Source organism: Eubalaena glacialis, chromosome 2 (assembly GCF_028564815.1).
Source record: "Eubalaena glacialis isolate mEubGla1 chromosome 2, mEubGla1.1.hap2.+ XY, whole genome shotgun sequence".
Classification (NCBI taxonomy): Eukaryota; Metazoa; Chordata; class Mammalia; order Artiodactyla; family Balaenidae; genus Eubalaena; species Eubalaena glacialis.
The window spans coordinates 159,003,417-159,027,352 of NC_083717.1; the positions used below are offsets into that span (position 1 = coordinate 159,003,417).

Here is a 23,936-nt window from a genome sequence, read left to right on the forward strand (position 1 = left end):
CCTGGCGGCTACCGCTTCACTGCTGCTGTCCCCCCACAAACCACACGAGTGTCACGCGGCCCTCCCTAAGGCTGGCTGAGAGAAGCAGGAGTGAAACAGGCCAAAGACTCTGCGCTGCAAATCTGTCCCCACTTCCTTTTATACCACAAACTTCTTCAAGGATCTGGTCTTTCAACAGGAGCGATAAATAGCCTTTTGGGGAAAAAAAAAAATCCTTAAAAAGAAGGGGGAATAATTCTGATTACTCCAAACTGGTCATCTTCTTAAAGTAGAGCAGTCCACAGATTCACAAAGTCTATCAAACAGCGGTGAGGGTGGCCCGGGAGGAGAGGCCTGGGAGGGGCAGGAGTCCCCCGGGCACATGCGCCCGGCAGGGCTGGAGGAGCTGGTGGGTGGTCAGGACACCATGTGCTCAGAGGTCTGGCCGGCCGTCTGTCCTCCACAGAAAAAGCTGCCAAGTTGGGGTGTTTTGGTTTGAATATTCCTGGTGGGGACAGGGAATCCCTGAAGGGAAACGTTTAAAAAAAAAATAGTGGAAATGGGGAAGGAGAACGAGAGCTGTTGTCCAAGAGCTTCTACGTAAAAATAAAATTAAAAAAAATAAAATAAAAAAAAAGAGGAGGAGAAAAAAATAAAGAGTCTCTTAAATGGTTCTGAGGGTTTTAAAGATGAACTGAAAGGAGGATAAGACGATGGAGGAGACAGACAGTTTTTATTGCTGGCCTGCCCCATGGAGCTTAGCTGGCCTCCATCCGGAGCTTCTTCCTGCTTTGGGGCTCTTCGGGCTCCGACTCCGAGCTGGAGTCTGAGCCCCCATCGAAGGCAGAGATGGTGCTGCCCTTGGCGTTGGTGTAGAGGCTGTTGTCTGAGGAGGGGTAGTTGGTCTGCAGTTGGGCACTCGACCTCGCCTTCTCCAGTGCACGGACTGAAAGGCAACCAAGCGAGCGGGTTACAGCCTTCTGGAGACTGGGGGAGTAACCGAGTCTCAGGTCAGGGTCCAGCCTGTTCTTCCGAAGGGCTTGCTGGCCCCCGAGGCTCAGGGTGGCTCATAAGTAACTCCCTTCTGGTGGCTGTTCCACCTGCACACTTCATTTCCCTCCGCCTTTCCCAGCCAGAGCTGAGCGCTCAGTGGATGTGGCCAGCCACTCTGCAATGCCACCCAACCCTAAAGAGAAGGCTTGTGATGTCACTGTCCTGCTGTGGAAGCCCAGTACAGAGACAGGAGCACGAGCTCCCCGTGGGACCCAGCGGTGCAATAACAGCGAAGCTGGCCTGGCAATGCCAGGCTCCACAAGGGTGTGAAGGCCACACATCAGCAGGAAAGGATGACAGAAGATGTATCAGCCAAAGAAAAGTTTTGGCTTAGCTCTCAGGTACAAGATCCACTTGGAAAGACAAGCTGGACACTTGGAAGCAAGTCACCAATACACACAGAATACCTGGGCTTTCCGACACATAGCCCCTACATGCAGGCTGCTCGGCCCGGTAACCAACCCGCTGCCGCCTCCCGCTGCCCATCCCTCGTTTCAGCTCATCTTGAGCCTGGAAGGTCAACCCATTTATTTTAGTTTAGTTTATTTGAGGTGTTCTAACCCAGGTGGTTACTTGCATTTCCTTTTACTTGCATCTTCCATGAGGGAGGAAGAGAAGTGAATTCCCCAGGAACAAAGAACTTGATCAGCTCTCGCTTTCCCCTGTGGTTGTAGGAAAAGGCGGATGTGAGCATTGGAGAACAGCATGGGCCTGGCCCATAGGCTGCCCTGATTGGACTACCGTTGACAACGGGGAGCGCTCACTGTCCCTGAACACCTGGAGTCTCTGTGGCGCTTACACAGCACACTCCAATTCAGGGACCTCAAAGCTCTTTTGAGACACCTGATGCCAGGTGTGACCCCTACGACAAGCAGAGCACCTGAGCCCCAAGAAGGGGAGAGAGAGTAGGTCAGAAAAGAGTCTGCAGTGTCTAACCCCTATACTCCACTGTTCCCTCACTGAGGGCTCAGGTCCTTCCTCAGGATGGCTCTACACTCGACTACTCAGGCCCAAGAAGCAGGGCCACAGCTGCTTAGGAGCACACGCTCCGTAACTGGTTCTGACTCAGCAGGCCTGGGTGCGAAGCCCTGACCTGGCTGGAGCACAGCAGGGCCACATGCCCCACAAGCTCTGCTGCTCACCTTGCTGCTCCAGAAGAGCATTCTGCCGCTTGAGGTCATCAATATCTTGCTGGTGTGTGTGGTTTTTCCTTCGCATATACTGGATATACTCTGTGGCTTTGTCTAGGATTTGGGCCCGGGATGCCTGTTGCAATATGAGAAAAAGCAAAGGGGACAAAATAAAGACCTAGTCCACGCAGTGAAGAAACCATGCCTTTCAGCAAAGACGGCACGAGGGAATGGAAGCAGGAGGGTGAGGGGGCACAAGGCTGAGGAAACGGCGTAAGTGCTATCGGGAATCTTGTTTATACCAGTCAAGGCACCAGCTGCTTTACATAGCTTACCTCACTGGCTCTCTCTGAAGAGACGGAGCTCCACCAGGAACCCAAGGCTCAGAGAAGTTTACTGGTTTATTCAAAATAAAAGAGTGTAGAGCCTGGATTCAAACGCAGGTCCATCTCACTCCTGAACTTGTACCCTGCCCACCCCCTTTGGTTCTTTAGGTTGCTTTCATGTCTTCAGCCAGGCTATTCTGAAAACATTAAAATGCTACTTAACTGAGACCTTAGGCCATTCGCTCTCTGCTAGGGCCTGGCTATAGGCAGCTGGTCCAGAAAGACAAGATCAAGATCTCAGCTGGAGGTGGCTCAGGATGGGAATGGGTACAATGCTGTCAGGATGGGAATGGGTACAACGTTGTTCATCAAGGTCCTAGATTTCAGACAAGCTTTCGGACCGTTGTTAACTAGTTCCAATTGAGCCATGCTGCTTTGTCATGATTTCAGCCTCTCTGGCTAAAGAGAATTTTGTGAAAGCTGTCAGAGATTGATGTCAACACAGGAAGGGCATGGGATTGGGCCATTTCAGGAAGCAACCACACCTTTACCATGGCTGTGGGTAGCCTAGGCACTGCCCTGTCAGAGGAACAAGTTAATGAGCTAATAAAATGGATGTCAGGTTACTGGGCCCCTGGAGGTCAAAAGTACCCGGAAGATTCCCTCCAGGTTGCAAACATGGCCAGGCAGCCAACCAGCTGAACTGGTGGAATGGTACAAAGCCAAGAGAACTGAAGCCCAAGGCAGGGTAGTCTAGTAGCCAAAGTATGGTGGTGAGGCACCTCAGGCACCTGAACTGGAGCAAAGCTTCTTAAATGGCAAAGAAAACAGCCACACTCAGGCGAGCAAAACTAAATCCACCTGTAGTATATTCTGACAATCTCAACTCATAGACTTCAGCAGGGCTGGGTGTCAGGGGGGTTTGGAAGGCCTGGGTTTATTCACCAGTCCTCACAAGTACTAGAGTTTCCAGGCTTTCCTCTTATAGCATCCTTAAGGCAACTTCCTCAAAAGGAAATTGTTCATATTCAACCATTTTTATCTGGTGCGAATTACATACAAGGCACGGAGCAGACACTGTGGGGAAACAGAATGTATTAGTCACGGCTTCTTCTGCCCAGAAGCTAACTTACTATCTAGTTGAGGAGATAAATATATTTATCTACAGACAAATCACAGGGCAGTACCAACAAGTGTAACTTGAGTAGTACAGATTAGAAAGGCCATGGGAAAGATGGCTTCTGGCTGGGGTGATCACCTTCTGAGTGCCAGGCATTAGCCTCGGCTCTGCACACACAGGCTCCTATCTGAACCAGTGAACCCTGGGTTAGACTGAGGTGGAATCTGTGGGAAAGGGTTGCTCTGGGCAGGGAGAATAGCACAAGCAAGGGCATGAGGGTGGGGACCGGACCAGGCCTATTTCTTTAGTTGAATAAGTCAGCTTATGCAGAAAAGAATGAGAGCACCTACCAACGGCGGCTTGCAACTCTGGCTACAAGGCCACTTCAGAAGCTGTTTCCCATTTCTGCCAAAGGGGACTTATTAGGGTTAATTACTAGGTGATAAAATGAAAAAAAAAAAGGGGGGGGGGCACATATTTAGAAGGGACTAATTAAAATACCCTGCCTCTCTGGATGCTAGAGATGGGATTAAAAACAAGTATTGTAGGACAGGTGGCAGGGTGGCAGACTGGGGAGAAGAGTTTAGGAATCCAGGAGACGGGTACCTCCTAGGTCCTGTCGTTAATGGGCTCTGTGACTGCAGACACAGTATTTCTCTCCGTGGCTACTCCTTATCTGATGAGAAATTCTCTCAGACTCCACCTAGCCTTCCAAATTCTATGCACTCCATCACTGATCTAATTGTTATGCATATTTACATCCCAGTCTCTCTTTAAATTTGCCTATGTTTTCAACTAACTGTTGTTCCCAGAAAGCAACATTAACCCTTATTTAACTCCTCATTTGCATCTGGCACAAGGGAAAAAAGCAAAATCTCTGAACAAGAGAGCACTTGTGGCGCTTGCAAATGTTCAGAGATAATTTTTAACAAACGACCACACTGAGTAGCAGCCTGAGTGCTCCCAGTTTCTTCTTCACATATTTATACATGAAACCACGAAGTGAAAAGGGAGAAGTAAGCACAGCACAACAAACCAAAGAGAAAGATGCCATGAGAGATGGAAGTTTTTCCACCTCAAGGCAGTTTTCGGATGAAGATAAAATTCATAGATGCTCAGAAAACAGTGTCTTGGGATCAAGAGGTCTCCATAGAAGGCCAGATTGGAATAAACCCAGCACGAAGCCTCCAGAATGCTAATAAGCACCGCCCTTCCTCCACACCCCCCCCTTGCCTAAGTAGAAGCACCTAGGCCACTTGGGGTATCCCTGACCCCCACCTACTAAGTCCAAAAGCATGGTTCAATTAACTTTATTTTGCCCCCTCCAGGGTACTCAACAAGAAGTAAAGTCCCACAAGAAAAAATTTAAAGTACAAAACACAGAATTCCCCCAAATTTACATGTGCATCTAGTCCAGGGAAGAAAAAGCAAAAGGTTGAAGGTAGAAAATGCTAGACTCAACTAAAATCCCCTCTCTTCCAGTTTTACAAACCATGCAAGATCATGTGACCTGCCACAGGGTTAAGGTGTGGGCAGGCCCTTGCCTTTATGAGTTTATACTGTGAACAGCTGACATGAAGCCAGCAAGAACCCTGGGCTTTATGGCCTGGACTATGGAATGGCCCTGGGCTTTCGGTTTCTGTTTTCTAAACCGTGCCCAGTCGGCTAAGTCAGCAATCTTCGTGTGAGTGTCCCTGAGCAGATAACACTTGGTAGGTCAACATGTCCACAGATTGACTGTTGCCTTTGGGTACCCAGTAAGGACCTGAATAACTTCTTTCCTGCTAGTTTTTACAATTAGAAGGTACCAATTCTCATTCTGCCTTTCTAAGCAGAAACATATCTCTTTAATGGTTTGGACACAGGATGGCCTATGGCCAAGGGCACCGAAAAGGCATTGGACCTTCTGGGTAGTAGTTTAATGCACAGCGGCAGTCAGGCTCCTCTTTTCCTCTGGGAGCCACGCAAAAGGACATTGGACGCCCTTGCCCAATCGCGTTCCAGAGCCATGGCTGCACACAGCGATACAAATGATGATGATAATGGCAGCAGCTGAGTTACTTACTAAATGCCAGGCACCCTCAGACAATATTCTGATGTGTTATTTCCCCTATTTTATAAATGAGGAAACTGAGGCACAGAGCTGTAACTTGCCTGATATTACATAACCAGTGGGTAACAGTGAGTCAAGATTTGAACCCAGGCCTCCAGGACACCCTATTTTGGGACCACAGAGGAGGCTGTGGAACTAATGAAGAAGATCAATGGAATCTGGAGAGTCTGAGCAGGAAGAAAAGGACTACGAAAGAGTCACCCAATTTGTCTATAAGGATGTCAATGAAGAGCCTGGTGAGGGTGATTTCCTTGAAGGAGTGATTTTAGGTAAATCATCTTCACACAGGTAATGGGGTGCAGGAATGAGCTGAAGTTGAAGCAAAGATGAAGACTGGTTTTTAGAATGAGGCTGAAAAAGTAAGAAATGGAAAAAAAGTAGCGTGTAATAACAGCAGCATTGAAGGAAGATTGTTTTTCTTTTTCCTTTAAAGGCAGGTGAAACTCAAAGTGACCCCTAGCAGAGAAGAAGCAAATACAGAGGAAAAGCCAGAAGATGCAAGTTAGCTTGAAAGAACTGACTGAACCTGGGCCTGGGCGAGGGGAAACGCTGGCCCCCCACACTGCTCTGGCTTCATTACCTAAGAAGGGGAAACCCGAAATGGACAGCGGAGAAGACCCAGCGTGGCAGAGGGGCCCAGCGGTTCCTGTGCCACCTCTCCTGCTCGGACGCAGGTGCTGGCCTGTTTGCATCCCTGCCCAGAGCAGCAAGGAGATGGAGAAAAGGGCCACCCCAGCCTCCAGAGGCACCCACTTAAACAGAATTCTGTTTGGGCACAGAGTGTACTCACCTCGTGTGCTGCAGCAAGCATCAACTACCTATTTCACGAGAGGCCCCAAAGCCAAGAGTTTGATTCTAATTAGTACCTTTTAAAGGTCCCAAATGATTCTTGAAGTAGTTAACACTGATGTTTAGGATGACATCCAAGGTCATTAAATCCCATTTAAGGCAGTGGTTCTCAAAATTTTTCATATAGGGCAAGAGTCCCACACATTTCTGGAGCTGTAAATCTTTGTGTTTGTTTAGACAAAAATCCAAGTTGTTTAGAAAGCAGGTGGGGAGAGGTGAGGAAGAGAAGAGTCGTACTAGCTTGTTAACATTAGGGACACCATTGCTCTTCCCTAGGGTCCTAATGCTGACCTGAGAAACAGTCATCTTTGCTGTATTTATCATTTTTTCCTCTTGTCAAAATCAGATCCTACCAGGCTGATGCTACAGCTGCCCTGTTCCACCAAGAACCAAAACGCCACATCCTGGGGAATGAAAAAAGAACTACTGCCTGACTCACCAGCTGACATGTTTTGTTATTTTAAAGAAAATAAAACCATTATTTTCTGAAACCTGCACAAACTTCTACGCATAGTAAGGTAAAGGGAGGCCTAGGGCAAAGCTGGTGTACATTTTCAATTGAATAAGCCATGTTCTGGAAACAAAAATCAAAGCACAATAAATTCGGGTCTGTATTAAACTAGTTCATTCCAAAATGGAACCACCATCAATGCCAACAAGGGAGGCTGGAAGGCTGTGGGCTCAGAGTCAGCACAGCCATGTGACCCCTCAAAGGCTTCTTGTGCCTGGCCCTTCCAAGCCCAAAGGACCATTTTCTTGATTACTAGGGGAAGGCAAAGCTATCATGCCCCATTAAGGGCTTAAAGCTGGGAGCCAGACATTTGTTTAAGGGTCAACACAAATCATGTTTCAAACTTTGTATTCTTTTATCTTGAGCCCTTGGTAGTCTGAAATGAAGGTGTGACATTTCCCCATCAAACTCTGACCACAAGGGACGGGAGCACAGGGTTTCCCCAAAGAGGAAATACAACTAGTAAATAAACATGCGGAAAAGGATTTAATCTCACAGGCAATAAACAAAATACAAAATTACTTACTACCTTTTGCCTACTAAATTAGTCACCCCCTCCAAAAAAAAAAATTCCAGTGGTGGTAAAATTGGTACTCTCAAAACAATACCAAAAGACTAATCTTTAGTATTTGCTTGAAAAAGAAAGAAAAGAAAGAAGACATGAAAACAATCCTCCTGGAAAGCATTTTGGCAACATACAGCAAAAAATCAGATGTTCTTACCACTAGACCCAGCAATCCAACTTCTGGGAATCTGTTTTATGGAAACAGCCACATGCACCAAGATGTTCATCTCTACATTATTTATAAAGTTAAAAGACTGGAGGCAACCTAAATGGTTAAAAGAAACATGCCTCATGGCTAAATATGAACACTCTATCACTTGGGGAAAGGGCATGTTATGTGAAAGCATCAAGCTATATAGCCTTTACCCATGTAAAGCACGCGTATGAAGAGACCAGAGGGGAATACACAGATTGATAACACCATTGTTCTCTTGTTTCTTAGACTCCATCAATAAACACATGGATTTAAGAGCAGCTTTTGCTGAGGGAGGAAAAAAAAAGGGGCGAACTTTGTTTAACATCCACTTTAAGATGGCACCCAGTTTCAGTCATGTTAAAATGGGGTGTGGGATGGGGAGAGTGCATCTTTGAACCACACTGTCCAGCACAATAGCCACCAGCCACAGGTGGCTAATAAGTACTGAAATGTGACTAGTCTGTAACGCACTGTGGTATCCTAAATGGGAGGGAAATCCAAACGGGAGGGGATATATGTATATGTATGGCTGATTTGTTTTGCTGTGCGGTAGAAGCTAACACAACATTCTGAAGCAACTATACTCCAATAAAAATTAATTAAAAAAAAGAAATGTGACTAGTCTGAATTGAGATGTGCTGTAAGTATAAAACACACATTGGATTATCAAAACAGTGCAAGAAAATAATATAAAATATTCCACTAATAATTTTTACTATACTGATTATATATGGAAGTCATACTTACTTTTGTATATTAGGTTAAATAAAATATATTATTAAAATTAATTTTACCTGCTATTTGTGGCTCACATTAAAATTCCACTGGACAGCACTTGTCTTAGAATCTTAGAATAAAGGAAAGGTTGTAGTTGTGTTAGAGGAATGCAAGGACTGTTTTTCTTCTTCCCATTTTTCCAAAGTTTCTGCAATTTTGTTAGAGGGGGAAAAAAAAGAGAAATGCTAGAGGGAAGGCCCAGTAACCAATTTCTCTTCTTTCAAATCTCCAGATGGAAAAGCGGTGAGTTTCCTGACTCTCTAGTCTTCTCTATGGGAGTGAGCCCTCCCCTACTCTGTAGTGCAGAGACTTCCAGAAGGATGGACAAAGCTTCTGCCCTCAAGGAGTGCACCCTTCAGTTAGGTGATAAGAACTGTCACAGAAAAAAGGAAGACATAGGAGAGGCCCCATAAAGGGCCAGTGGGGTGTCAGGGAGAGTGATACCCCAGGGTTCTCAGGGTGCTGAGGCATTTGATACGGCCCTTGAAAATGGGCAGGTGGAGACTGACTGGCAGGGGAGGCCTCACTGGGGAGAAACACAGGAAGGCACATGGGCAGGAAACATGGGGAGCTGGGGAGCCCTTGTAAGTGGGTCTCTCCATTGTGAAACCCCAGTGTCATCTGGGTGGTGAAGCTGGAGTTGGGACCTTGGTGGAAGGAAAGAACTCAGATAAACCTGAAGATGACATTCCTGGGGAAACAGAGGAGGGTGTACACTGCTTCACAATAAGGGAAGGAGCAGAAAAAGCAGGAGGGCAAGTTGGGTACCTTATTCAGAGAACATGGAATGCCAGTCCTTACCTTGATGGGCACTGAAAAGCCCTTGGAGGCTTTGGCAGTGCAAAAATACAGTTAACAAAGAATTCAATGAATCAGTACATTTACAGTTGCTGAGCCTGGAGCTTAAGGGAGACCTGGACAACTATGGACAACAAGTTAAGATGTAGAAAATTTAAGAATAAAAGAACTGCCCAAGTTGGAGTCTGGCCAGGTAATAACCCCATTGAGTAGTAGGGTGAAATGGGTCGGGCTGTAGTTTACATTTCATTTAAAAGACAACCCCTTTAGCAGCCCAGATATGATGTAGAAACACTACTGCTGAATGAACTGCCTGCCTTAAAGGGTGTCCACTAGAGTGAGCTCCTCCCAGTGTGACAAGGCCAGGTGGAGAGAGGGCTTCCTTCCTTCAGTCAATAAACACTCGCTCTGCTCCCTACTGTGTGCCAGGCACCAAGGGAAGAAATATGACCAAAGATGTTCTCCCTGCCTTCAGTACTTACTACAGTGTAGTATGGGAGACGGGTAGACAGTCATCAAGTAACCACACAAATATGTATACAGTTACACCTGGGATAAGCCCGGGTCACAGTGCTGAGTGAGTTTAACAGGGAGACTGACCTTCAGCAGTAAGAACTACTATGTTCCCTGGTATAAGGGGCTATTTGGTTTCAACATCTACCTGTTAATGATACTGGGCTTTAACGAAGATGAAACAAATTAGCTCCGTGTTTTAACCTCTTACTTGATGCTCAGCATGTTATTATTGTTAATTGTTAGGTATAATCCTCTCCCCCAACAAGAGAGCAAGATCCTCAAGAGTAGACACCATGCATTAAACCTCTTTAACCTCTACGGTGCTCACGTTTAAAAACGTGAGCACAACCATGTGGGCTGTGGCGGTTTTCGTCCAAGAGCTGAGCAAGCCCACCATTTCCTCTGGCGCTCTCACTCCTCAGCTCCTTTCTGGGAACCTACCAAGAGCTGGAGTCTGTGACAGGAGCCGGCAAAGGCAGTGCCTTCAGAGTCTCACCTAAAGCAAAGGGACTCTGACTCACTGACTCTAAGAACTCTTACTTGCTGACTAGAAGAGACACTTTTCTTCTTTATTTTCATCTTAGGTTATAATCTCTTTTTAACATAACATAGCTCTATCCAGAAAGGAGAAATCCAGAGCACAACTGCCTGAGAGAGCAATGAAGTATGATAAATAGGCATTTAGGAAGAGACTTAGAAGACGAAAAATTACTATAAACCACTGTTCAGCTACATATGGCACTACTGAAACAGAACCTTCTTTCACTAAAGTCAGCCATGCTAAGGAGACAGTGATTGGATACAGTCACTCTGGTGCAGGTGCTGGGGCCAACTCACCGGGGGTGGGCACAGAATTACAGCCCCACGCAAAGGCAGACTAATGGGCTCGCCACCAGGTTTGCCCTCCACATAAAAGCGTGAGCGCAGTGCCAGCAAGCCACTGGGCAACACTCCCTAGCACCCAACCGAGGACCCTCAAAACAAGGAATAATTCTGTTCAAGAACAGTAATGTCTTCCTTTGAAAAGTGGGACCACAGTCGTTCTTGTCCTTGCTCCCTTACTCTGGTTGACTGGCTGATGGTTCTAATGCCATTCCATCTTTCCTGTGGGCTCCATGTCCAGCTGAAAAACTATGGGAAACAAAAGACTCAGGCAACAAGAGTTCAAGAGTCTACTTGTGAACAGTGTGACCTATGGCAAAACCCAGCTGGACTACCAACTATAATGATCTATTTCTCAGAGCAGCTACGTGGACTCAGACAAATTTATAAACTTTCAGTGACCCTTTACTCTGCACTTCGGTGTTGTCTACATATGCTACTTCAAGGGATAATATTTTAGTAGCAACCCTAGTATGACATACTGCCAAGATTACTGACCCTATCCAGGGGAAGCTCCCAATATAAAGACAAAATATAAGAATTTAAGCAAGATTTCTTTAAAATACCCTTAAATTGCTTACCCCTATGGTGGGGCAGAAAGAGTGAACTTGGCAACCAGCAGTGCTGAGTTCTAGGCCCTGTCCAGCTACAGACTGATCTTGAGCCTGTTTCCTCATCTCTGATACATTAAGGATGGCAGAAGCCCTAGCAGCAGTAATCGTCCAATTATAATAGTGTAGTACTCACCTCAGAGAACTGCTGTGCAGATTTCATTTTACATTGCAATACAGATATTAGGTAATACTGAATTTTTTACTTAAGCAAAAGGTGACCATTTTATAGTGGAAATATAGGAAACAAAGGATAAATAGAGTTTGGGTCTCACGTTTAAAGGTTTTTTTTTTTTTTTTTTTTTTTTTTTAGTACAAGTATCCCCCATTCTTGGTTAGGATTCAATTCAATCAGTATTAGTTTCTCTTTAAAAAACAAAAGGCTTATTAGAACACGTAGGACAGATAATCCAAATACTAAGTGAGAAGTCACCTGGAACATAAAGATGAACAAGTCAAAGGAGACTGGGGGCCTTCACTTCAAGAAACTGATCTAAGCACCCCCAAAACTCACAGGGCAAAATGATCATTTCATGATTATTTACATAATGTCAGAACCTTAATCACTGCAATCCAAATCAAGAATTACCCAATTCCCTTTGGTTCAAATACCACTTTAAAAAAAACTGCAACATTTAGGAGAACTAGGAAGTCTGAGAGACCAAAGTATTCTGTTAGACTCACTGCAGCACCTGTGAAACAGTGTTGGCAGGGAAGGAAAATAATGAAGATTGTGGAACTTAGTGGGAAGGGGCTGGGGTTCAACCAGAGCTAACAGCCACTTACTTCCTTTATTCATGCTCAACATGAACATTTGGACTGGAACACACAAAAGCATTCTGAAATCAGAAAGGCACCTGGTAAACTTCCACTGGGGCTTTGATCAGCTAGAAGAAACCTGGCCCCTCGACCACTCCTTTCCCCTAGTCTTGCTACTTCTCTGACCTCATCTCCTGCCACGGTCCCTTCACTCACTCTACTCCAGCCACTCTGGCCTCTGTCTCCTTGACAGGCCCAGGAATGCTCCCAGGTTCCTGCCCCTGGACTATTCCACTTGGCTTCCCTGGCCTGGAATGCTAATCACCAGATAGATGCATGGTTCTTTCCTTCACTTCCTTCAAGTCTTTGCTCAGATATTGCCTTGCCAGTGTGTTTTTTTGTCTGCCCTAATGAAAACTGCAACCCTTCCTTCCCTGTTTTTCTCCATAGCACTTATCTGATATATATATTTAATTATTAGTTCATTTTCTCTCTTTTCCTCACCACACTAAGAGCTTCTGCTTTTGTCTACTTTGTTCACTGCCGTATTCCCCACATCTAGGACAATGACTGGTATGTAGCACACCCCCAGTAAGTATCTGCTGAATGGAGTAAGTGAATAAATGCATAGGCCACAAAGAATGACAACTGTTTGGTTTGTAAGGTTACCAAATTCAAACTGTCATCTTCCTTGAAGAAAGGAGACAACAGGATTTAGGGTAATGTGATTTTAAGGACTTAAGGAAGAATGTTATGACGATGTAAAATAGACTGGATAAAGAAAAAGGTATAGTTGAGCTCTTAAGACTGACCTCTCCCAAAGTGTTCTTGAACTTAAGAAAGCCTAAGAATCACCTGACTGCTGGTTATAAATACAGATCTCTAGGCTTGCCTCCAGAAAGACAGATTCAGTAGTGATTCTGATGGGGGTGATCCACAGGCCATTTCTTGGGATACGTTGCGCCGGCGCCACTCCTGATTAGATGTGAGACTTAGAAAAAGGCAGCTCTTGTCCATTTACTTCACCGAAGCCATTTTAATTGATACCATGGCATATGAATAAGCACCTACTGTCAATAGTTCAGACAAACACAAGAGATAATCCTTTGTACATGTGTACTCTGACTAAAAGGGTGCGCCTCTCTCCCCATCATAAAGATTTCCTGTGGTGCTTAACCGTGTTGTACCCAGGAATGCTGTTATTCCAGGTAAGCACCTTGGTCCAAGGCCATTAAGCCAAGTGCACACTAAGTAGGCCTAACCCAGGGCAAATTCTGGTTTTGCAATGCTAGGTATTTACATGGCCTGTTTTATGTTTTTCATAAAGGTCAGACCTACCCCATCCTTTAGCCACACAGCCACACCTCAGATAAGGTATAAACCACGTGGCTTACCAGACTGGCAGTATAAATAAAATGAAACCATAATGGTCCCAAGTTTAATTCTGGATAACCAAACAAAACCAGGACTCCTACCACAGAGCTAAATCTGGAAAGCCATTCAAAGCCCACCTGAAAGCAACAATTTTTCTTAAAACGGTTGCTTTTTTTTCCGGTTGCTTCTTTAACACTGCATTATTGAACCAAAAACCAAAAACACACAGGTCTTCTTCCAAGTTTGCCACTTACACACTGAATAGCTGCAGAGAGCAGCCAGTTATACTGTGTGTCAAGGATGGAACTAACTGTGCAAACACATATTTTCTCCAAATTCCAAGGAGTGACCCTAACCCACAGACTTTTTACTCAAAGCTTCGGACTTTGTTTTTCAAATGTAGAAACAGCTGGTGCCTACCTCTCCAGGGAAAACAGTTTCTGGAAGGCCACCAGTGGGGTAGGGGGATGGTGGAAGAAGAGTAGTTATTTTTTTCTTCCATTTCGTATGAACATGTCTCTTTACTCAAGTCCCACATTTAAAATGCTCTTTACATGCCTTTGAAATAATAACTGTTGGACTGGGAGATCACTGGTGTCCAGATTGGTTCACATACATTCCTGGGACGTTTCATTTAAAATAAGTACTCACTTCGAACCATATAAAAGGAATTCTCATGGAGGTCCAGAGAATCACTGACCCCAGGAATCCTTAGCATTATCCCAAACTACTGTATGCTACTCTCTATATTACACTGTATAGTTATAATAATTTCTTGAATGAGTAATTTATTATACATAATACTAATTTTAAAAGAGAGCTCCTACTGATGTCTTAACAAGCAGCTCCATTATATCTGACATCGTTTGCCAAGGATGAACTACAGTAGGTAAGGTGTGTGATGACTCCCCGAAGAATCAAAGATTAAGGAAACCATGTCACCCAAATATCCCTGACTCCATTTCTTTCCAGAAAGGTGAGTGCCCTGCTAAGCCCCACAGTGAGTTCCAAGTTAGTGGTGGTTAAGCTAATCAGCTTTCTCAATAAACTCACCTTCTCTCCTTGGAGTGATGGGACCGAGTCCCGCAAACTGTGAAAGCTGTCTTTGATGTGGTCCCTACGTTTTCGTTCCAGTGCATTATGATGAGCCCGTTTGTCAGCCTGGAAGAATGGGAGGAAGAGCACATTAGTGATGTCAGTCCTTCTGCTTGGTACAGGTGAGTGGGTACAGCCTGGAAGTATATGCTGTCAGCGCTGTCCCAGGTGACTGGACTGGGAAGGACTTGTCGAGGTGGGCAGTTAGGAGTCTCCAGAATTAGGCTCTGCTAAAGGGGGAGAAAAGGGTGAGCAAGGCTTTCGACAGGAACATCCAAAGTAGCTCGATGCATCCAGTTCATGCATAAATAAAATAAAAGTTATTCATGGGGACAAAGTGTGACTCTCCTGCAGCATCAGTTTTCTCCCACAACTTACTTATGTGACACAACAGCCGCCAGTCCATGGCTGGGAGGTGACCAGGGAAAAGCTGCAGTGGGCCCCTTCATAAGACGTGATCACCCCCACTGTAAGAGATTCCCCATGGTGGGTACCCAGGAAAGGAGTTAGGTCACTGGTGCAGTGTTTCTTTCCACGTGAAACCATCACCATGACTCTGCTCTGGTCTCCAGCTCGCTAAGAGGTACTAGTTTTAAGACCTTCTTGCCAAATCATACAATAGAAACGAAAACCTCTAGAAAACCCAGATGCATGAATCTGCGATCATTATGACAGAGCTGATATAGATGCCAACTGCATTCTGAGCTCCTACTTTTTAAAGTGCATCTAAGGTGCTATTCAGCCAAAGGCTTCCCTCACACAGGCTGCCAGAAAGGCGGTTCTCAGACAGTAAACCTCTGACACTCACATATTCTCAATACATCTCCTCAGGCATCTGTGGCGTGTCATGCTTATTTGGCGGTATCTAAATACCCACAGGCCAAACTCCTTATCCTGTCCTGCTTAGAATCACAAAGAACAATCAGCTGGAGAGGGACACAGACTGCCAAGTAATCAGTGGCAAAATACACTGGCTTCAGGTGGAAGAGACAGTGCTGGAGAACACTGCAAGAGAGCTTTGGCAGGTCCCCATTAAAGGGGCGGTCCCTCCAATGAAGCACAAACGCTCACTTAACCTGAAGCAAGAACTTCACATCTGCGCTCTGGGAATTATGGGAAATACTATACTCTGAGAATTTACCCCCAATACACAAGGTTGCACTGGGCTAACCTAAAGAGGAAGTCTGTACAGAGGAAGTTCAGGTAGCTTTAATCTACCCAGACACAGCACCAGGAATTTTAAAAATGAAGCAACAGGAGTAAATAACTTGGCTTAGCATAAGAATGCCTCAAATGAATCTTTATACTAGACAAGATGTTCGGACAAAAGTCTATAGAGACAAGAGTTATAGGAATGAAAGGACTTGAAATTCTAGTATCTAATCCTAAAAGTCTGAGTCATTACAGAGGAAGAAGAGGCTGCGAGCAGCTGTGGTAATTTTAGTCACTTCCTGGTCTCTCGAGCACACCTCACCTATAGCTCTGTTGAACTGGACACACGGTTCCCATCACAGCCATGGTTCTCCATGGCATAGCACTCATTTTCAGGGCAGATGCCTGGAACACTTCTAAAGCTCTCCTAATCTTACGCCTGGATTCTCTGTAAAAATGAGTGTCTGCTGAACTCCAGGGATATGTGGAATTTACAGGGAAACTGAGGGAATGATCAGATAACCTGAGGCTAGAGGAAGGTATCATACAGCATTAGAGCAAGAAAAGTGCAGGTGCCTTCTATCAGCAGTATGAATAGCCTGAAAGAATTAAACATATTTAAGTACCTAGTCCTTTTCTAACTTACCATTCCCTCTAGTCATCTGTTGCTACATAGGTAAGTTGGCTGGATCTTAGACTAAAGACTTAGAGGGCTGAGAGATGGCATTTGGCATCTATCTGTCTCTCCTGTGTTTGCTACACACTCCCTAGGAGGGTTTATTTACATGCAAAATAATCGCCCAGCTTTGGTATCCAGCAGCAGCCCAAGATACTCCTGTCTACTAAATCACCCTGATTCCTGGCCCTCCTCCCAGCTTAAGAGCTGTGCACAGAAGCAGTGACACCAGTTACCCACAATCCCTCTTGTTGATACAAATAAAATTCTAATTGTCTGTTTTCTTTCTGGGAGAGTCCTGCAGATCTCAAATGGCTAGAATCAAGTTGGACTTGGTTTCCCTCAGGCCTGCACTAGAAGGGTGGAGCTAAGTATAATCTAACACCAAAATCATCCCCACAATGCACTACCCCCTTCCCATTCACTGAGCCCTGAAAGGACTCAAATGGACAAGTCTTTCGGTTAGAGGATTGTAAGTGAACTTGGCTGTGGACCATCAGCAGAAATCTTGGCTTCTCATCTGGGAAGCCAGCCAAGTTTGAGAAGTTGGCTCAACAAGGAAAGGCAGCAGTCCACTGCCTGGTAGAAAGCCTGGGCTGGGGACTGTTGTTCTCAAAGTAGTGGATGGAATTTCTGTGGTGGTTCCAGGCCCAATTTAACCAGCAGAAGAGTGGAATCTTAGACCAATCCCTGCTGCGATGTCCATCCCCAAGCTGCTACACTTAACCAGAGTCCATTTTAAAGCTCTCAGAGACAATGGCAATGATGTATTTTTCTTCTTCTCCAGCCTCACTTGAAAGAGCAAGTTAAAAACATGCAGAACTAACATGCTTAATTCCAGGCAACTCTGAACTAAATAATACCTCTAGTGGCTTGAAAGACCTTTACACATATGAAAAACCTTTACACAAGACTGAGAATTCTGTTTGGGAAACATTTCCAAATGTCCAGCCGGATGAATTCCCTTCCCCCACAACTCATCCAAATGGAGGGCCAGTTGCCAGGCTTATCACTGCTTTGTTAACTATCTTCGCTTGCTGGCAACCCTTTTTGAAAGGGACAAGATTTGAAGACTCCCAGTGTAAGGCACCTGAGATCCTCCCACAAACTCAAAACTAGTTTAAAAAAAAAACAACAGGTGGGGAAGGGCCAATTGTGTGTCTTGAACAAATAAAGCTCAACTCAGATGAGTCAGCTTTCTCTCAACTATACTGAGAAAGATGTCTGATAATGAAAACGGGTGATACCAAACAAATTCTAGGAGACAACAGAAACATTCTTGGGTTGTACAGCAGGCCCACAAATACCTCCCCTATACATCCTACAGGACCAGTGGCTGGATGCTGTCACTCTTTAAGTACGCTGGATTTGCAGTTTCCAGCAGACAACCCTTCCTTCAGGGCATCCTAGGCTAACAGAAATACTAAAGAGCCGTGTGATCTTAAGAGTGGCCCACAGATGCTCAACAGGAACTCCGACACCAAATCGATTCCAGCTTTGACATCTCTGCCAAGGTTTTTATTCAGCCTCTCAGTATTATTTCCACCAAACTTTCCATACTGGCAGCCAGAATAAAAATCTTCACCTACAATTTGTCCATCTCTGACACTAACAAGCACATGTTATCTTAAGTGTTGTTAAATGTTGAAGGCAAATGTTATTTTGTTAGCCAAGAAGTTGCTAAACTGGCAGTAGGTCATTCAAGCTAAGGAGGGCTGTTCAAAACTGAAGAAATCTCTTTAAATTATTTCCTTCCAACTTACTGCATAGAGAATACATCTTCCTTCAAGACGTTACATCAGTCAGCAGCATTATTTCCTGCAAGTTCTAGGTAGGCAAATCACAAGGGGAAATGAATGATCCATTATTCAAGTATGACCAAGGTTCTCCAGAGCAATGCCCTCTCTTGCAGGCCACGTGACACCTAACCCCATCTATAAGGGGAATCTTCTCAATTCCAATACAGAAAATTCCCACCATATATGGAATTAGAGTTGCCCAGTAAACATTTACTGCCTTTAAGAAATTTAAAGGCTGTATTTTAGAAAGAAGATAATGTTGCTTATGATTACTTAATAAGCTACTCTTATTAAACACTAACACTGGAAATACACAGGCTCAAAATTCTCATCAGAAAAGATCTATTTACTACTTCTGATGGGAAGCAAATAGGATAAATAAAACTGAATTTCTAAGCAACTTAATTCACTTTAATCAACATGAAAATTGCAACATGAAATTATGGGCAGCTAGGATGAGAAATTCACAAAGGTCCTTAATAGGAGATATAAATTGCAACTTCCCACCACCTCTCCTGCTTGAAGCCCACTGCCTGGTATACATTTTTAATATCCAATACATACATGTGTTTTCCAGGCTATTCAAAAAAATCACTTGGTGCCTAAGAAAACTTGGCAACGCTATCATCCAAATATGCCATCATACTATACCCATTTTCTTTGATCAACTATTTTACCATTACTGGAATCTTGAAAAAAGACTTTTAAATATAAGAACACCCTTCAACAGGTATTTTTAGGAACCAAACCTGGCATCCACATCACTGTCAACACTCGAAGCAGACACCAAGTACATGTATCATGTAGCACTTCTGCCATGCAACTAATTCCGGGTAAAAGACAGTAGTTTCCTGAGTAAATTCCAATCTCAAAGGTGACCAAGCTCATTCCCTTCTGAATACATTGCAATTTCTAAAGAAACAAAGAGCTCTGAGAAGTTAGAAATATTTCATACCAGAAAGGTCCAGAAACAGAATTGTACAAATCTGTTTCTAACCCCCCCAAAAGATATACTGTAACTGAAACATGTGCAGCTGTCATGAAGGATAAGCTGAAAAAGGTCTTAGGTTTCCAACTAACACACTAACCCTACATTTCTTGTATACGTTCATTCTTTACAAAAAAAAAAAAAAACCCCAAGCAGAAATAGAACAAAGATCACCTTGCATGAAATATACCTGCCCCAGAAAACTGTCTTTGAAATGCAACTTTTTCCCTCCAAAAAAATAATAAAAATAAGATAATATCAGTGGGATTCTGAGACATATTGAATTTAATAATAAAAATTATTGTTTGGGATTACTTCCTTTAACAAAGCTTACTGGTCACCGGAGAAGTTGTTTTCTGTTCGCACTGAGGCAACAGAAAAAAAATACTCGTCAAATCAGTTTCACTTTCTGTTACTGTTAGCCTGACTTCCTAACTCTGTTATTGCTGTGTATCCTACATTTCCTCTGTAGTAAGGCTGTAGCTATGGCAGTGACATTATAAAACATGAATGAATACCTCTTTTTATATTAGGACCCACAGGACTGTTTCAAAATAACTTTTTAAAAGTTCTTATGCAGTCCTAAATATTTGGTTGTTCACAGTCCACACCCTTTTCTGAACTAAGGCAAAGCTTAAGAACCGTTTCCCCAAAATTAAAAAAAAATATATTTATCTATACTAAATGTCAGGAAATAAACATAGTCACACAGAAAAAAAAAAAATCCTTTTTACCCTATGTGTTCACAATAATTGCTTGATATGCTACGAAATTTGTCTTTTGCTTCTTCTCTCTATGCCACTGTGATTATCTTGTAACAGATAATATTTAAATATCTCAGCAAGTAGATGTGTCAAATTAAAAACAAAGGGTCAGAACCACTCCCTGTGCCCACCCTCCAAAATCAAAGGGAAAAATCCTAAGCACCTTAACGGCGAACTGAAAACCTCCAGACCAGACAATGAGATGAGCACTCTAGGAGAGTGGGGACATTTTCATAATTTAATAAAACGATTTACATCAACAGCCATGTGGACAGGCATTCTGAAAAGCAGAAAGCGCTCAAGAACTGGAAGCCAAAATTTCACAAAGAAAATCCTTATAATTATAAGCCAATATAATTCCAATTTAAATAATGATTCTTCAAAGGAAGCCTAAACAATCCCTACCCTCCAATCCTGATCAAGCCCTAGGGCAGATTTTACAACCGGAGACTTGGAGGAAAAAAATGTTTTAAATAGACTGTGTTCCAAACATGAAATTCCATGTTTACATTATTAAGGATAATAGTAACTGAAAAAAAGGAATTTAATTTTCAAACGTATGTATAAATATTAAGTATCTGACAATACTTCAAATATTCAAAGTATTGTTTTCAAATACTTCAAGGAAAAATAAAACAAAACAAATTCTTTTTTAGTGACTAGTACCCAGGGATAATTTTAAAACCCCTGGAACAACTGCATTCTTGGATTTTATGGAAATATCAGCTTTCCATAAGTAAAGTTTTTCTAAATGCCTAACTCCTTCGACAACCTTGGAATCTGTGCTCTAATGAAGAGCAGGTACAATTAAGAGGGTTTGCTTTTATCCTGTGATAATGAAATTATTAGACCAGAGGTCTCAAAGTGGCATCTTGCAAATTCTAACAAGCCCCTAAACAACTTGATTGTCTCATAATTTTAAAAATCAGAAAAATAACATGAAAGTCTGGATTTGTAATCTTTCTTTTAAAATAGGAAGGTAAGACAACACTAAGCCCTCATTCCCACATAACAGCAACCCACTGGACTTTAGTGGCTGCCTTTTCAGAAGAGGCATGTGCACTCTAGTACCCCAGTCCTCACCTCTGCTCTCTACTTTATTCCTGACTATCTCACTGCCTGGGCCCCCCAGAGACATCTACATTTTGGACCCTCATTCTCTACACTTCCTACTGCTCCCATCTGTCAAATGTTAGATGCTATGGTTTACTCATTTCTCTTCTCCTCTGATTCTGATTTATTTTGTCTCTATTCTTTTTTCTCCCTCTAATCTATTCATGGAACACCCATAGTACTATCTCAGACTCCAAGGACATGAGATTTGTGTCTGTCTTAAGCCACAGAACCATACAGTCACTGAGAACATTAATATCCAAACTCTGAGAAATTATTGACAACACGGTATGGTCTCAACCATCACCTCTTAGCAAACCTCTCTCTACAGTGCCACTTTTCTTCAACAGTTCTTTTATTGTCTTTATACTGCTCCTTCAACTCAAATACAGTCAGACCACAATAAGCGACTGAATGTGACACGTTCACATTCAACCTTTGGCCCCTCTACATTTCCAATTTCTGCATTAGAATAATACCAGGTTGTGCTACATTCCATAGGTCTACAGAAGTCACGTGACTTTTGGTTAAAGGTGATTACTGCATGTGGCTTCAACTTCACACAACTATGCAGATACGGTTTAGAACCTACTTGTTCCTAAGTAAATCTGGCCACTTTTCCCTGAAATAATACTACAACTTACTTCAGCATGATGTGTTTCTCATTCCCCACTTCTATAGTGACAGCTAGAGCCCCCAGAGGAAACCTACAGAAGGATTCATTTCCTTGCATACAAATTCTCACTCACCTACAGTCACTGAACCTCACCACCTGAGAACCTAGAATTATGAGGTTTGCAAACCCGCCCCCCCCACCTAGAACCCCAGAACAAGGCCCCACCTCACCTTAGCGGTTAACAGGAGAGTTTACTACAATATTAAAAGTAACAGAACGATCTCTTTTTCTCTCTGACCCCAAAAAGGACTAGAATTGAACGGAAATGAAAATGAAACGGAGAGTAGGAGACGTACCGCAGATTGAAACCTCGGTTGCTCTTCCTGGAATAAGAGAGAAAAAAAAATAGAAAATATAGAAGTTATTTTTACACTTCACATTCAATAATAAGAAAGAAAATGCCGGCGGCAGAGGAAGCGGCGGGTGGGGAGTCAGCCCTACCCCCCCGCATCCCACGCCCCCATCCCCCCTAGCGGGATCCGGTAGCGGGGCAGGGGGGTCCCGAGCGCCGCCCCTCCTTCCGGGATCCGACCCGGGACAGAGGGCGTCCAGAGCACTGTCTCCTCTCCTCGCACCCAGCTCAGGGCGTCTGGGCACTCCCAAGCCCTCTCCGCCCTCCTTCACCCGCCAGGATCCGCCGCGGGTCACGGGAGGAGGGGGTCGCGGGCCAAGGGAGCAGGTCCTAAGCGCGGTGCCCTTCCCCAGGATCCGGACAATGGGATCCCGGGCGCACCCCGTCCCTGTCCCCCGGATCCTGAACTGGATAGGGTGGGAACGGGAGGCCGCAGCACCTTCCTCCACCGGGGGAGGTGGGGGTCCCAGAGGCCGCGTGTCTCCTCCCCACCTCCAGTCCCAGAAGGCCGCTCCGGCCAAGAGCCCGGAGGAGAGCGAGCCGGGAGCGCGACGGAGGCGGTCCCGGCCCAGGGTGAGGAAGGGGAAGGAGGCGGCGGCTGCCCGGCCCCCTGCCGCCGTCGCCCTGCTGAGAACCCCGGCCGCTGTCCCCGCCTGACAACCCGCAAGGGAAGGAAGAAGCCCCAGGACTCACGTCGCTCTCCACCTCGATGTCATCGTTATCGCTCATTTCCTACGGCCCAGGGAGCGGCCACTGCAGCGGCGGCGGGGAAGGGGGAGGGGTGGAGGGGAGGGGGAAGTCACCGACAACAACAAGCCGAGTCCCCCCACACACACACTCACTCACTCACTCACTCGCTCTCTCACTCACACACACACACACACACACACACACACACACACACACACACAACACGGGCGAGAACCACCTCCTCACTGCAGCACCGGATCAACGGCGGCACGCACGCCCGGTCGGCCCCCCCCCCACGTGACCAGGCTCGTCACGCTGGGGCCGCCGAGACTTGTAGTTCTTGTCCCTTTGACTGATGGCCCAGCTAGCTCCAGAAAAACTACAAATCCCATAAGGCACTGTAAACAGTCGTCGCCAGCCCGGCTTGTTGACGGAGCCCAGAGCGCCTGCGTGCCCCGTGGAGGGGGGGCGGAGAGAGAAGCGGCGCGGTGCCTGCTGGGAGTCGTAGTCCGCAGACCGCGAGTTGTCAGGAGATTTTCCTCCCGAGGCAGCAGAGGTGGCTGCTGGGAAGACAGGACACGTGGAGGGAGCTGGGGCTCCTGGAGCCGGGCACAGGCTGAGCGCCGGGCGCCGGGCCCAGGGGACAGGGTGGAAGCTCTGGAGGAGTAGCCGCCTGCCTAAATAACGCTGCCTCTCCTTGGTGCGACTGGTTTTACTCTGTCTTCTAGATGTGTGAGTCACTCTGCGTTGCGCCCTGGGGCGTAACGCCCCTGCTGGGGGGATGCTGCTGCGGCGAACTTGGGGGCGCGGCTCCGGATGCCCACGCGGACCCCTGGGATCTGGCTGTGAGGAGGTGTCAATAGTAGGTGTTAAATGGTATTACAGAATAGGCAAGATGACCGGCCTCGCTGAGGGATCACTCCCAGCCACGAGAATCGTGTCTTCATTCATCCGGCAGTGACCATCTTGTTACTCACGTGAGGGTCGTCCATTCACAGACACCCGCCCCTCAACAATCGTTTACGTGGAAATAAAAGCTCCTTCTGAATTTGTTGTAGCCTAAGCAGTTTGA

The 23,936-nt window shown here is 45.1% G+C and overlaps 1 protein-coding gene across 5 annotated transcripts; it reads right to left on the minus strand.

The window, feature by feature from the left end:
• On the minus strand, positions 1 to 23,155 carry MAX (MYC associated factor X). 5 transcript variants are annotated; one of them, XR_009699435.1, is made up of 6 exons: positions 22,868 to 23,155; positions 22,119 to 22,145; positions 14,613 to 14,720; positions 2,175 to 2,298; positions 1,610 to 1,694; positions 839 to 925 (listed from the first exon to the last, which is right to left on the minus strand). XR_009699435.1 is itself a non-coding variant. In XM_061180919.1 (5 exons), exons 1-5 carry the CDS (start codon positions 22,901 to 22,903, stop codon positions 738 to 740), a joined length of 483 nt encoding a protein of 160 aa, XP_061036902.1. In that variant the 5' UTR covers positions 22,904 to 23,155; the 3' UTR covers positions 1 to 737. The 5 variants fall into 5 exon arrangements, 3 of the variants coding, with proteins under 3 accessions (XP_061036902.1, XP_061036903.1, XP_061036905.1); XR_009699436.1 differs by having other exon boundaries at positions 1,594 to 1,694; XM_061180919.1 differs by lacking the exon at positions 1,610 to 1,694 and having other exon boundaries at positions 1 to 925.
• Between the last annotated feature and the right edge of the window lie 781 nt (positions 23,156 to 23,936).